The sequence below is a fragment of the Telmatherina bonti genome, assembly GCF_933228915.1.
Source record: "Telmatherina bonti genome assembly, chromosome: 15".
Classification (NCBI taxonomy): Eukaryota; Metazoa; Chordata; class Actinopteri; order Atheriniformes; family Telmatherinidae; genus Telmatherina; species Telmatherina bonti.
The window spans coordinates 36,357,426-36,373,152 of NC_136613.1; the positions used below are offsets into that span (position 1 = coordinate 36,357,426).

At 45.2% G+C, this 15,727-nt stretch overlaps 1 protein-coding gene across 5 annotated transcripts in view; it reads right to left on the reverse strand.

Annotated features, from left to right (window-relative positions):
- The window catches only part of clasp1a (cytoplasmic linker associated protein 1a), a 194,121-nt gene that overhangs the window by 151,985 nt on the left and 26,409 nt on the right, over window positions 1-15,727 (reverse strand). For 4 of the 5 annotated variants that reach the window (XM_079254046.1, XM_079254045.1, XM_079254043.1 and 1 more), the window contains one exon: window positions 9,762-9,832. In XM_079254046.1, the coding sequence (XP_079110172.1) occupies window positions 9,762-9,832 (71 nt within the window). Of the gene's footprint in view, window positions 1-7,840; window positions 7,966-9,761; window positions 9,833-15,727 lie in introns of those variants that run through there. The other variant, XM_079254047.1, reaches the window with a different exon arrangement.

Sequence of the window (15,727 nt, forward strand, 5' to 3'; positions counted from 1 at the left end):
TAATCATCATCATCATCACATCTTCCTCCTATTTAAATCATCATCATCATCACATCTTCCTCTTATTTATATCATCATCATCATCATCACATCTTTCTCCTATTTAATCATCATCATCATCACATCTTCCTCCTATTTATATCATCATCATCATCTTCACGTCTTCCTCCTATTTAAATCATCATCATCACATCTTCCTCCTATTTAACCTTCATCATCATCACATCTTCCTCCTATTTAATCATCATCATCATCATCACATCATCCTCCTATTTAATCATCATCATCATCACATCTTCCTCTTATTTATATCATCATCATCATCATCACATCTTCCTCCTATTTAATCATCATCATCATCACATCTTCCTCCTATTTAATCATCATCATCATCACATCTTCCTCCTATTTAATCATCATCATCATCATCACATCTTCCTCCTATTTAATCATCATCATCTTCACGTCTTCCTCCTATTTAATCATCATCATCACATCTTCCTCCTATTTAATCATCATCATCATCACATCTTCCTCCTATTTAATCATCATCATCATCATCACATCTTCCTCCTATTTAATCATCATCATCATCACATCTTCCTCTTATTTATATCATCATCTTCACGTCTTCCTCCTGTTTAAATCATCATCATCACATCTTCCTCCTATTTATATCATAATCATCATCATCATCACATCTTCTTCCTATTTGAATCATCATCATCATCACATCTTCCTCTTATTTATATCATCATCATCATCATCACATCTTCCTCCTATTTAAATCATCATCATCACATCTTCCTCCTATTTAACCATCATCATCATCACATCTTCCTCCTATTTAAATCATCATCATCATCATCACATCTTCCTCCTATTTAATTATCATCATCATCACATCTTCCTCCTATTTAAATCATCATCATCACATCTTCCTCCTGTTTAAACCATCATCATCATCACATCTTCTTCCTATTTAATCATCATCATCATCATCACATCTTCCTCTTATTTATATCATCATCATCATCTTCACATCTTCCTCCTGTTTAAATCATCATCATCATCACATCTTCCTCCTATTTATATCATCATCATCATCTTCACATCTTCCTCCTGTTTAAATCATCATCATCATCACATCTTCCTCCTATTTAAATCATCATCATCATCATCATCATCATCACATCTTCCTCCTATTTATATCATCATCATCATCATCATCATCACATCTTCCTCCTATTTATATCATCATCATCATCTTCACATCTTCCTCCTGTTTAAATCATCATCATCATCACATCTTCCTCCTATTTAAATCATCATCATCGTCATCACATCTTCCTCCTATTTAAATCATCATCATCATCATCATCATCACATCTTCCTCCTATTTATATCATCATCATTATCACATCTTCCTCCTATTTAAATCATCATCATCACATCTTCTTCCTATTTGAATCATCATCATTATCACATCTTCCTCCTATTTAAATCATCATCATCACATCTTCCTCCTATTTAACATCATCATCATCACATCTTCCTCCTATTTAACATCATCATCATCACATCTTCCTCCTATTTGTAGACATTTATAGACGTAAACTGCTTTTCTTAACCTCATTACTCAGCACATTTATAGACGTAAACTGCTTTTTCTAACGTCATTACTCAGCACATTTATAGACGTAAACTGCTTTTTCTAACCTCATTACTCAGCACATTTATAGACGTAAACTGCTTTTTCTAACGTCATTACTCAGCACATTTATAGACGTAAACTGCTTTTTCTAACCTCATTACTCAGCACATTTATAGACGTAAACTGCTTTTTCTAACGTCATTACTCAGCACATTTATAGACGTAAACTGCTTTTTCTAACGTCATTACTCAGCACATTTATAGACGTAAACTGCTTTTTCTAACCTCATTACTCAGCACATTTATAGACATAAACTGCTTTTTCTAACGTCATTACTCAGCACATTTATAGACGTAAACTGCTTTTTCTAACATCATTACTCAGCACATTTATAGACGTAAACTGCTTTTTCTAACGTCATTACTCAGCACATTTATAGACGTAAACTGCTTTTTCTAACGTCATTACTCAGCACATTTATAGACGTAAACTGCTTTTTCTAACATCATTACTCAGCACATTTATAGACGTAAACTGCTTTTTCTAACGTCATTACTCAGCACATTTAGAGACGTAAACTGCTTTTTCTAACGTCATTACTCAGCACATTTATAGACGTAAACTGCTTTTTCTAACGTCATTACTCAGCACATTTATAGACGTAAACTGCTTTTCTGAACCTCATTACTCAGCACATTTATAGACGTAAACTGCTTTTTCTAACGTCATTACTCAGCACATTTATAGACGTAAACTGCTTTTTCTAACGTCATTACTCAGCACATTTATAGACGTAAACTGCTTTTTCTAACCTCATTACTCAGCACATTTATAGACGTAAACTGCTTTTTCTAATGTCATTACTCAGCACATTTATAGACGTAAACTGCTTTTCTTAACCTCATTACTCAGCACATTTATAGACGTAAACTGCTTTTTCTAACGTCATTACTCAGCACATTTAGAGACGTAAACTGCTTTTCTTAACGTCAGTACTCAGCACATTTAAAGACATGAACTTATCAGAAAAGAAACCACATATTTGGTTTTCACCTCATTAAACTGTTTATTTTCGCCCAAAGACAGCTGGGATAGGTTCCAGCTTCCCCGCGACCCTGAATTGGACTAAGCAGTTATGATAGTGAAAGAATGAATAAACTGTTTATCTTTTTTCAGAGCAAAGATCAGCTGATCAGCAGCAGAGACTCCGACTGAGCAATGAAAGAAGCTGGACTATGTTAGCACACAGCTAACAGCAGGATGCAAAACGGCCCGCCACCGGATCTACCAAGCCCAGTTCCGATAATGTTTGCTGAGCTGGAAGCAAAACGGTTGTTACCTCTCACCTGATAAATCTTCCAAATATCATACGTAGAAAAAAAACTCAGAAAAGGGAAATTTAGTTGATAATTCAGTACGAACGCGATGCGATCAAAGCTCTGAACAGAGTCGTGGTGAAGCACCATGTTTGTTCTGAGGGACAACTTTTATTGCTGACTCATGGTAATAACTAAATGTTGGATAGGTGGAGATATTCATCCTGATTTGACAGATCAAACAGATCAGCCAATATTTTTGTTTTCTTGTTGGTGGAAATTTTATTTCTGAGAAGTCTGGTGCCGATCCGGTTCTGAAGATCCAACATTTCGCTTCGGTTCGACGCGAAATGTTGTCCTGCAGTGAGCAGCGCTGTCAGACCTGTTGTCATTGTTTATGGTGACTGATGAAGAACCAACAAGCTGCAATCAGAAGTAAACAAGTTCAGTCCAAAGAGAAACCTGATCCACATCTCAGACCCTCCCGGTGTCAGGAAGTCCAGTAAGAAACAGACAGAACCATGATGGCTTGTTGGGAAGGAGAAGACAACATGGCAGCACGGTGCAGGCTGGCAAAGCCATCAGACTTCTGAAACGACAGACCAGACCTTCACCCTTTCCTTTGACAACTGTCTCGGTGTTTTTATCCTCCACAGACAAGTCTAAAACCTCTCAGATTCCTTCTGAAGAAGAACCACATGAAGCTGAAGCGTCTGATTCAGCCTAAATCCGGCAACATGCTTCAGAGAATTTTCTGTTCAGTTGTTGTTTACGTGACGGTTTATTCACAGTCCATATCATCGGGACAGAGACGCAAAGTAAGGAGAAAAAGCTCTAATTCAGCTCGTCTCAGCGGTTTGCTTAACATCCCTGATTCCCAGCGAATGTTTACGCCTCCATCTGAGAGGACGGAGCTACGAAAAACAAAGACAAGTAATTCAGTCCGTTCAGACATGTTCAGATAATCAGTCCGGTGTGGATCGGCCTGGCCGGGCTCCAGACAGCACTCTATAGACACACTCATTCATCCTGACAGACAGCATCAGAAGACAATCCCATCATTCAGGATGCTGACCTACTTGTCTCTCATGGTTTCTGTCTCTGCTGTGTCACAGAACCCCCCCCCTCCATCCGTCCACTGATTAACCCACAGTCATGTCTCTGATCTGTGATGTTCCAGGTGAACAGAACTCCTTGATGGTTGGCCCCTATCAACCATCCTCACACACAGGTGTGTGTGTTGACTGCATGACACGGAGTGGACCGTCTGGTCCCGTAAGAAGGGTTCTGACCTGCAGTTTAGTGGGAACCGGAGGAACCGTCATATCATACCATGTAGAAACAAGCTTCACTGCTTCCAAAGTCAGAAAAAGACACCTGACAGGCAGCTGGGGCCTGCTGGTGTTGGCAGATGTTTACTCTGAGCTCCTCTGACTGGTCACATCCCAGCACTCTACTGGGATCTGGGACCCAGTTAGACCAGCTGGACAGAAACTACTGGAGAAGATCTTAGTGGATTGTAGGAGACAAGGTGGACATATTCCTCCATGTTCTGAGCTTTTTCACTCAGTCTTTTCTTCCTGATAATATTTTTTTGCTGCTTTTCTACGTGTGGCTTTTTCAAATGTTGTCTTGACCTGCATAAACTAACCAGAGATGCTTGATTGGCTTCAAACATAATAGAGAAGTGAGTCCAGTTGGATGTCGTGCTGGAGGCTGTGTTTTTTTGTGTGTTCCCCTCCCTCTCTGCACTCGTCCCTTTGTTAAAATACAGAAACAACAAATCCCACAATATCGTCTTGAATCGTCAGCTAATTCCATGCTGAATTGTTGCAACTGATAAAAGTTCTCCAACTGCTTAACAAACAGCAGAGTTAAACTAAAAGTGGAAGTGCACTTTGAAAAGCTGATTCTTCAGCTTGCTCTTAAAAGCAGATAAGGACAGACATCAAACAGAGTTTGGGAGATCATTCCACCATCGTGGCACAACAGAGGAAAAGAGTCTGGCTGGTGATTTAGTCCCACTTATTCATGGTAACGCTAGGCGTCTTTCACTGGTGGAACGTAGCTGTGGAGAGGGAGTGTAGGTCTGGATAAAGGAGTCAAGGTAGACAGGAGCCATTACGGATTATTATTTTGTAGCAGTGCTTTGAATCTGATCCGCTGCAACTGGAAACCAGTGAAGTGTGATTAGCAGCGGAGTGACATGAGCCCTGCGGAGGAAATCATTTCAGCTACTCTCTTACTCTTGATGTTGTAGAGAGCATATCGGCAGGTACGGGCAACTGAGGCAACATGGACCTTAAAGGTCAGCTGGTCATCCACCATGAGACCCAGATTCCAGGCAGCAGACGTAGGAACAAGTGTGATAGAGTGGAGCTTCACACGTATCTGTGGAGGTAAGGAAGGATTGGCTGGACAGACAATGAGCTCTGTCTTGGACAGATTGAGCTGAAGGTGGCGATCCTTCATCCATGCAGAGATATCAGCAAGGCAAGCTGATATTCTCATTGAGACGTTGTGTCGTCTGGTGGGAAGGAGAGGAAAAGCTGAGTGTCATCAGCATAACAGTGGCAGGAGAAGCCATTAGAGCTTCTAACTGCACCGAGTGAGGTGTATAGTGAGCAGAGAAGAGGGCCGAGCACCGATCCCTGAGGTTCCCCTGTTTTCATGTGATCTGGACTCTTCTCCTCACCAAGATACTCTGAAGGATCTTCCTGTGAGGTAGGACGTGGACCACGAGAGGACAGATCCAGAGATGCCGAGCTCAAAGAGTGGAGAGGAGAACCTGATGGTTGACTGTGTCAGAAGCAGCAGACAGGTCCAGCAGGACCAAGACTGAGGACTGACCAGTGGATCTGTTACAGCAGGATCATGACTGAGGATTGACCCCTGGATCTGGCAAGTCGAAGGAAACCAGTAACAGACAGGAGAGCAGTTTCAGTGGAATGGTTCTGCCACAGATGAGCTCCACTGGAGACAGACTTGTAGTGTCTGCAATGTTTATGTAATGGCAAAGCTGTGGAGAGTCCTGAAGTCAGCCAGGAAAACGGACAAGAGTAGAAACAGTAAGACCGGGGAACATAGACAGACCAGGGAACGTAGAAAGAGAGGCGAACATGGAAAGACCTGGCAATATAGAACAACTAGGAAATATGGAAACACGGGGGAACATGGACAGACCAGGGAACATGGACAGACCAGGGAACATGGATAGTCCAGGGAACATGGATAGACCAGGGAACATGGATAGTCCAGGGAACATGGACAGACCAGGGAACATGGACAGACCAGGGAACATGGACAGACCAGGGAACATGGACAGACCAGGGAACATGGATAGTCCAGGGAACATGGACAGACCAGGGAACATGGACAGACCAGGGAACATGGACAGTCCAGGGAACATGGACAGACCAGGGAACATGGACAGACCAGGGAACATGGATAGTCCAGGGAACATGGACAGACCAGGGAACATGGATAGTCCAGGGAACATGGACAGACCAGGGAACATGGACAGACCAGGGAACATGGATAGTCCAGGGAACATGGACAGACCAGGGAACATGGATAGTCCAGGGAACATGGATAGACCAGGGAACATGGACAGACCAGGGAACATGGACAGACCAGGGAACATGGATAGTCCAGGGAACATGGACAGACCAGGGAACATGGACAGACCAGGGAACATGGACAGACCAGGGAACATGGACAGACCAGGGAACATGGATAGTCCAGGGAACATGGACAGACCAGGGAACATGGACAGACCAGGGAACATGGATAGTCCAGGGAACATGGACAGACCAGGGAACATGGATAGTCCAGGGAACATGGACAGACCAGGGAACATGGACAGACCAGGGAACATGGATAGTCCAGGGAACATGGACAGACCAGGGAACATGGACAGACCAGGGAACATGGACAGACCAGGGAACATGGATAGTCCAGGGAACATGGACAGACCAGGGAACATGGACAGCCAGCTGTAAACGCTGGTTGTGTTGAAAGAAAAGGCTGCAGACTGAGGCACAACAACCCTATAGTGTTCAGCTCTGGTGCCTGTAGTCCTGCTGTCTCTGCTGATCAACTCTGCTTCTATTTGAGGCTTCAGTTTGCATTATGCATTGATCTGCTATAAATGGACCGTGCTGGTACCGACTGCACCAACATGAGGACATGTCCACCTCACGATGAACTAAACACACATCTGTTCATGCTGACCAGCTATCGCTGATCATTTAATCTGATGATCCCACATTGTCGCATGAGACACTAAATATTGTTTGAAAGTATTTCATACTATGAGTTTATTTCACCCGTATTCCCTGTTGCTGATCTGTGCATGTCTTGTTTTGGACTTCCAACTCTGTAAGAGACGGCACTGAGCGAGCAAGTCACTGCAGGATGATCTGAAAATGCCGCTGATCTGCGTTTCCTCCAGTCACTTATTTCTACTCTTGCAGCTGCAGAGGCGGATGCTTCTCAATGCAATGCAGTGTGAAGATGTTTATTTTCAACTCTGACTGCATGGATTTTCACAACAAACTCCTGAAGTTCTACCTGCTTCATCTCAGTAAAGACAGGAATGAAGGTGATGCTGAGGTGTAAAAACAAAGTAGAACAAAATGGAGCTTCGACTAAAAATAACCTTCGACCAGTTTATGTCAGTGATCCAGTCAGAGATGCCTCCCCCTGCAACAGACGGATTCATGGATCGAGGAGCAGCTCGTAGAACCAGCCAGCGAGAGAAGAGGTTACATAACAACCCTGAAACTGGTCATTTTCCAGGCAGCTACGAGGGAATACTGGCTTCCTCTGTTTAGCCGAGCTGAGAGGAGATAACTCATCCAGTCTTACCTTCTCCAGCCGTCATGATGCAGAGCCGTAGTCAGTACTGATGAGGAGAAACAATCAGCTGATCAGCTTGCTGCTGTTTTCCTCCAAATGCTGGCTCTGTGTGGATCTTTATCCCTCCATTTCTCTGCTCTGAATATCCCTCCCCAATCCCTCCGCTCTGAGCCAAAACCTCCCACCATCCCTCCCTCCCTCCTCCCTCTGCCTGTGCAGCAAATCACTCCTCCTCCAGCAGAAAGCCTCCTCCAGTCGCCCCACATCAACGTTTTCCAGGTTAACGACACAGAACTTCCACCACTGAATAAACCAAAACCAATAACCGTCCAGGAAATGACAATATGCATCAGGAACGAGTAATCCCATCCTGTCCAATGGGATTACACTCCACAAGGCAATCAGAGGATTATCAAGGTCGACAACCGAGGAAACAGGATCACTTAAATATGCTTTTTTAATTGAAAATAAGATAATCTTAAAGATATAAAAGATAAAAATAATTTAAAAAATATTCAAGATGTAGAAATGAAAAAAGAAAAAAAAATTCAGAAATAAATATATATATATATATATACACACACACACATACATACATATATATATACACACACACATACATACATATATATATATATATATATACACACACACACATACATACATACATACATACATACATACATATATATATATATATATATATATATATATATATATATATATATATATATATATATATATATATATATATATATATATATATATATACATATATATATATAAAAGGACCTGATGGGATGCCATGGGGTTACATGTTGCACACCATCCCAGCTGGTGTGGGACTGGGGCTGTACTAAGCCGATGTGGTGGAGTCTCTGGACGGGTGATAAAACCCATTGGCATTTGTAGTGTGGACCCAAGTAAAAAAGACTGCGATGTGTGTTCAAACTGCTGCGATGACGTCATACCGCTGCTACAGCAAGCTTCCTAACATCCATGGTCCTAAATTCCCCTGTTAAAGGAAAGGAGTGTGTTTTGTGTCTAACGTATGTTGTATTAATGTATCTGACGTGTCATGTTCTATCTATCTTTTCTCCTCTTCTTACTTATTATTTTTGTTATTTTGTCATATTGTGCTCCCTTCCAAACACTTGACGTAGCTTCTTAGGAGATCTGGTTCACACATAGCTAAACCCTTATGGAACGGTGATTTGTTTGTAAATATGGCTGTGTGAACTGAAAATCTGTCTCCTGAAATAACTGAGAGGATGATGATGATAACCTGTCATCTCCAGACGAGACCGCATGGCTTCATGTCCATCTATAACTGAGAAAATAACAACGTCCTTCAGGACAACAGTGTTTTGGTCCCTTTACACCTCTCAGCAGCAGTCAGTATAATGCAACAAGCAGAAAGACACCACTAGATGGCAGACATGTGTACCTCCTAACAGCTTTTATAGGAAATGGAGTGTGACAGACCCCTACTGCGCTACCGAAGAAGCACTCGCTCCGAGTGGATTCCAGGGAAAGCAGCTGCATGTTTTTCTCTTGCAGCTGGAAATGCAGGGCAACATTTGCCTCCTAAGGATGATGAGCAGAGGTAGCTGGGCTGGAAAAGAACTCTGGAAAACTGATGGGACTAGGAGAGGTTGATCCGACAGTTTGGCTGGTCTAAGGAAACCCAGTAATGTCCTGCGCTGGTCTACATCCCACTGGTTTCTGCTCCAGTTATTTTGAGAGGAGCTCTGATCATGATGAAAAGGAGAACCTGAAAATGTCCAGTCTGAGTGGGGAAGGTCACCCTGAGACAACCGCCATGCTGCGCCAGACACGGAACCAGATTCATACCCGAGACCTCAGAAAGGCTCAGCACTTCAGACGATGTGACACAGGACAGGATAAAACACCAGGGAGGAGCACTCACCTGAGCCAGAGGACAAGATCATGTTTCCAGATCTTTGGACTTCATCAAATCTGCTGAAGATTACATTCAACCTGTAAGAGAAGGACGGAGAGACAGCAAGGTGAAAATGAAGACATCAACAGGAGTGATGATGCTGAGAGGAGAATGACAGCTGAAACCAGAAGGTTCTGTTCTGCTGCAGAGACATGATGCAGGAATCATCACAATGCCTGAGAGGAAGATTTAAAACTTCCATCCTCTCTTCAGCAAGTCCTGGTCTGTCCTGAGGCCTCCTCCTGTTGGCCATGTCTGAAACACCAGGTCCATCTCAGAAGTCCCTCCAGGTCCTACTCAGAGACCCAGACCTTCACCACAATGCTGATCCTGAATCGCCTCTCATATAGTTAGGCCTTTATAAACTAGATTACAGTCAAAACACCCTTCACTGTTGACATCAGCACCTTTTAGTTGCAGGTTGTCTTCTTCATCAAGTCCACCTTCCAGTCCAAGGCTGGACTCCCTTTTTCTTTCTTCATATTGACATGAAACATAAAAGAGTTGCTGCACATCACCATGAGAATCTCCCGTTCCACCTCATCACCATGAGAATCTCCCGTTCCACCTCATCACCATGAGAATCTCCCGTTCCACCTCATCACCATGAGAATCTCCCGTTCCACCTCATCACCATGAGAATCTCCCGTTCCACCTCATCATGATGAGAATCTCCCGTTCCACCTCATCACCATGAGAATCTCCCGTTCCACCTCATCATGATGAGAATCTCCCGTTCCACCGCATCACCATGAGAATCTCCCGTTCCACCTCATCACCATGAGAATCTCCCGTTCCACCTCATCACCATGAGAATCTCCCGTTCCACCTCATCATGATGAGAATCTCCCGTTCCACCGCATCACCATGAGAATCTCCCGTTCCACCTCATCATGATGAGAATCTCCCGTTCCACCTCATCATGATGAGAATCTCCCGTTCCACCTCATCACCATGAGAATCTCCCGTTCCACCTCATCACCATGAGAATCTCCCGTTCCACCTCATCATGATGAGAATCTCCCGTTCCACCTCATCACCATGAGAATCTCCCGTTCCACCTCATCACCATGAGAATCTCCCGTTCCACCTCATCACCATGAGAATCTCCCGTTCCACCTCATCATGATGAGAATCTCCCGTTCCACCGCATCACCATGAGAATCTCCCGTTCCACCTCATCACCATGAGAATCTCCCGTTCCACCTCATCACCATGAGAATCTCCCGTTCCACCTCATCACCATGAGAATCTCCCGTTCCACCTCATCATGATGAGAATCTCCCGTTCCACCGCATCACCATGAGAATCTCCCGTTCCACCTCATCACCATGAGAATCTCCCGTTCCACCTCATCATGATGAGAATCTCCCGTTCCACCGCATCACCATGAGAATCTCCCGTTCCACCTCATCATGATGAGAATCTCCCGTTCCACCTCATCATGATGAGAATCTCCCGTTCCACCTCATCACCATGAGAATCTCCCGTTCCACCTCATCATGATGAGAATCTCCCGTTCCACCGCATCACCATGAGAATCTCCCGTTCCACCTCATCACCATGAGAATCTCCCGTTCCACCTCATCATGATGAGAATCTCCCGTTCCACCGCATCACCATGAGAATCTCCCGTTCCACCTCATCATGATGAGAATCTCCCGTTCCACCGCATCACCATGAGAATCTCCCGTTCCACCTCATCACCATGAGAATCTCCCGTTCCACCTCATCACCATGAGAATCTCCCGTTCCACCTCATCACCATGAGAATCTCCCGTTCCACCTCATCACCATGAGAATCTCCCGTTCCACCTCATCACCATGAGAATCTCCCGTTCCACCTCATCACCATGAGAATCTCCCGTTCCACCTCATCACCATGAGAATCTCCCGTTCCACCTCATCACCATGAGAATCTCCCGTTCCACCTCATCATGATGAGAATCTCCCGTTCCACCTCATCATGATAAGAATCTCCCGTTCCACCGCATCACCATGAGAATCTCCCGTTCCACCGCATCACCATGAGAATCTCCCGTTCCACCTCATCACCATGAGAATCTCCCGTTCCACCTCATCACCATGAGAATCTCCCGTTCCACCTCATCACCATGAGAATCTCCCGTTCCACCTCATCACCATGAGAATCTCCCGTTCCACCTCATCACCATGAGAATCTCCCGTTCCACCTCATCACCATGAGAATCTCCCGTTCCACCTCATCATGATGAGAATCTCCCGTTCCACCTCATCACCATGAGAATCTCCCGTTCCACCTCATCATGATGAGAATCTCCCGTTCCACCTCATCACCATGAGAATCTCCCGTTCCACCTCATCATGATGAGAATCTCCAATTCCACCTCATCATGATGAGAATCTCCCGTTCCACCTCATCACCATGAGAATCTCCCGTTCCACCTCATCATGATGAGAATCTCCCGTTCCACCTCATCACCATGAGAATCTCCCGTTCCACCTCATCATGATGAGAATCTCCCGTTCCACCACATAACCATGAGAATCTCCAATTCCACCTCATCATGATGAGAATCTCCCGTTCCACCTCATCATGATGAGAATCTCCCGTTCCACCTCATCATGATGAGAATCTCCCGTTCCACCACATCATGATGAGAACCTCCCGTTCCACCACATCACCATGAGAATCTCCAATTCCACCTCATCATGATGAGAATCTCCCGTTCCACCTCATCATGATGAGAATCTCCCGTTCCACCTCATCATGATGAGAATCTCCCGTTCCACCTCATCATGATGAGAACCTCCCGTTCCACCACATCACCATGAGAATCTCCAATTCCACCTCATCATGATGAGAATCTCCCGTTCCACCTCATCATGATGAGAATCTCCCGTTCCACCTCATCATGATGAGAATCTCCCGTTCCACCTCATCACCATGAGAATCTCCCGTTCCACCTCATCACCATGAGAATCTCCCATTCCACCTCATCATGATGAGAATCTCCCGTTCCACCTCATCATGATGAGAATCTCCCATTCCACCTCATCATGATGAGAATCTCCCGTTCCACCTCATCATGATGAGAATCTCCCGTTCCACCTCATCATGATGAGAATCTCCCGTTCCACCTCATCATGATGAGAATCTCCCGTTCCACCTCATCACCATGAGAATCTCCCGTTCCACCTCATCACCATGAGAATCTCCCGTTCCACCTCATCATGATGAGAATCTCCCGTTCCACCTCATCACCATGAGAATCTCCCGTTCCACCTCATCACCATGAGAATCTCCCATTCCACCTCATCACCATGAGAATCTCCCGTTCCACCTCATCACCATGAGAATCTCCCGTTCCACCTCATCACCATGAGAATCTCCCGTTCCACCTCATCACCATGAGAATCTCCCGTTCCACCTCATCACCATGAGAATCTCCCGTTCCACCTCATCATGATGAGAATCTCCCGTTCCACCTCATCACCATGAGAATCTCCCGTTCCACCTCATCATGATGAGAATCTCCCGTTCCACCGCATCACCATGAGAATCTCCCGTTCCACCTCATCACCATGAGAATCTCCCGTTCCACCTCATCACCATGAGAATCTCCCGTTCCACCTCATCATGATGAGAATCTCCCGTTCCACCGCATCACCATGAGAATCTCCCGTTCCACCTCATCATGATGAGAATCTCCCGTTCCACCTCATCATGATGAGAATCTCCCGTTCCACCTCATCACCATGAGAATCTCCCGTTCCACCTCATCACCATGAGAATCTCCCGTTCCACCTCATCATGATGAGAATCTCCCGTTCCACCTCATCACCATGAGAATCTCCCGTTCCACCTCATCACCATGAGAATCTCCCGTTCCACCTCATCACCATGAGAATCTCCCGTTCCACCTCATCATGATGAGAATCTCCCGTTCCACCGCATCACCATGAGAATCTCCCGTTCCACCTCATCACCATGAGAATCTCCCGTTCCACCTCATCACCATGAGAATCTCCCGTTCCACCTCATCACCATGAGAATCTCCCGTTCCACCTCATCATGATGAGAATCTCCCGTTCCACCGCATCACCATGAGAATCTCCCGTTCCACCTCATCACCATGAGAATCTCCCGTTCCACCTCATCATGATGAGAATCTCCCGTTCCACCGCATCACCATGAGAATCTCCCGTTCCACCTCATCATGATGAGAATCTCCCGTTCCACCTCATCATGATGAGAATCTCCCGTTCCACCTCATCACCATGAGAATCTCCCGTTCCACCTCATCATGATGAGAATCTCCCGTTCCACCGCATCACCATGAGAATCTCCCGTTCCACCTCATCACCATGAGAATCTCCCGTTCCACCTCATCATGATGAGAATCTCCCGTTCCACCGCATCACCATGAGAATCTCCCGTTCCACCTCATCATGATGAGAATCTCCCGTTCCACCGCATCACCATGAGAATCTCCCGTTCCACCTCATCACCATGAGAATCTCCCGTTCCACCTCATCACCATGAGAATCTCCCGTTCCACCTCATCACCATGAGAATCTCCCGTTCCACCTCATCACCATGAGAATCTCCCGTTCCACCTCATCACCATGAGAATCTCCCGTTCCACCTCATCACCATGAGAATCTCCCGTTCCACCTCATCACCATGAGAATCTCCCGTTCCACCTCATCACCATGAGAATCTCCCGTTCCACCTCATCATGATGAGAATCTCCCGTTCCACCTCATCATGATAAGAATCTCCCGTTCCACCGCATCACCATGAGAATCTCCCGTTCCACCGCATCACCATGAGAATCTCCCGTTCCACCTCATCACCATGAGAATCTCCCGTTCCACCTCATCACCATGAGAATCTCCCGTTCCACCTCATCACCATGAGAATCTCCCGTTCCACCTCATCACCATGAGAATCTCCCGTTCCACCTCATCACCATGAGAATCTCCCGTTCCACCTCATCACCATGAGAATCTCCCGTTCCACCTCATCATGATGAGAATCTCCCGTTCCACCTCATCACCATGAGAATCTCCCGTTCCACCTCATCATGATGAGAATCTCCCGTTCCACCTCATCACCATGAGAATCTCCCGTTCCACCTCATCATGATGAGAATCTCCAATTCCACCTCATCATGATGAGAATCTCCCGTTCCACCTCATCACCATGAGAATCTCCCGTTCCACCTCATCATGATGAGAATCTCCCGTTCCACCTCATCACCATGAGAATCTCCCGTTCCACCTCATCATGATGAGAATCTCCCGTTCCACCACATAACCATGAGAATCTCCAATTCCACCTCATCATGATGAGAATCTCCCGTTCCACCTCATCATGATGAGAATCTCCCGTTCCACCTCATCATGATGAGAATCTCCCGTTCCACCACATCATGATGAGAACCTCCCGTTCCACCACATCACCATGAGAATCTCCAATTCCACCTCATCATGATGAGAATCTCCCGTTCCACCTCATCATGATGAGAATCTCCCGTTCCACCTCATCATGATGAGAATCTCCCGTTCCACCTCATCATGATGAGAACCTCCCGTTCCACCACATCACCATGAGAATCTCCAATTCCACCTCATCATGATGAGAATCTCCCGTTCCACCTCATCATGATGAGAATCTCCCGTTCCACCTCATCATGATGAGAATCTCCCGTTCCACCTCATCACCATGAGAATCTCCCGTTCCACCTCATCACCATGAGAATCTCCCATTCCACCTCATCATGATGAGAATCTCCCGTTCCACCTCATCATGATGAGAATCTCCCATTCCACCTCATCATGATGAGAATCTCCCGTTCCACCTCATCATGATGAGAATCTCCCGTTCCACCTCATCATGATGAGAATCTCCCGTTCCACCTCATCATGATGAGAATCTCCCGTTCCAC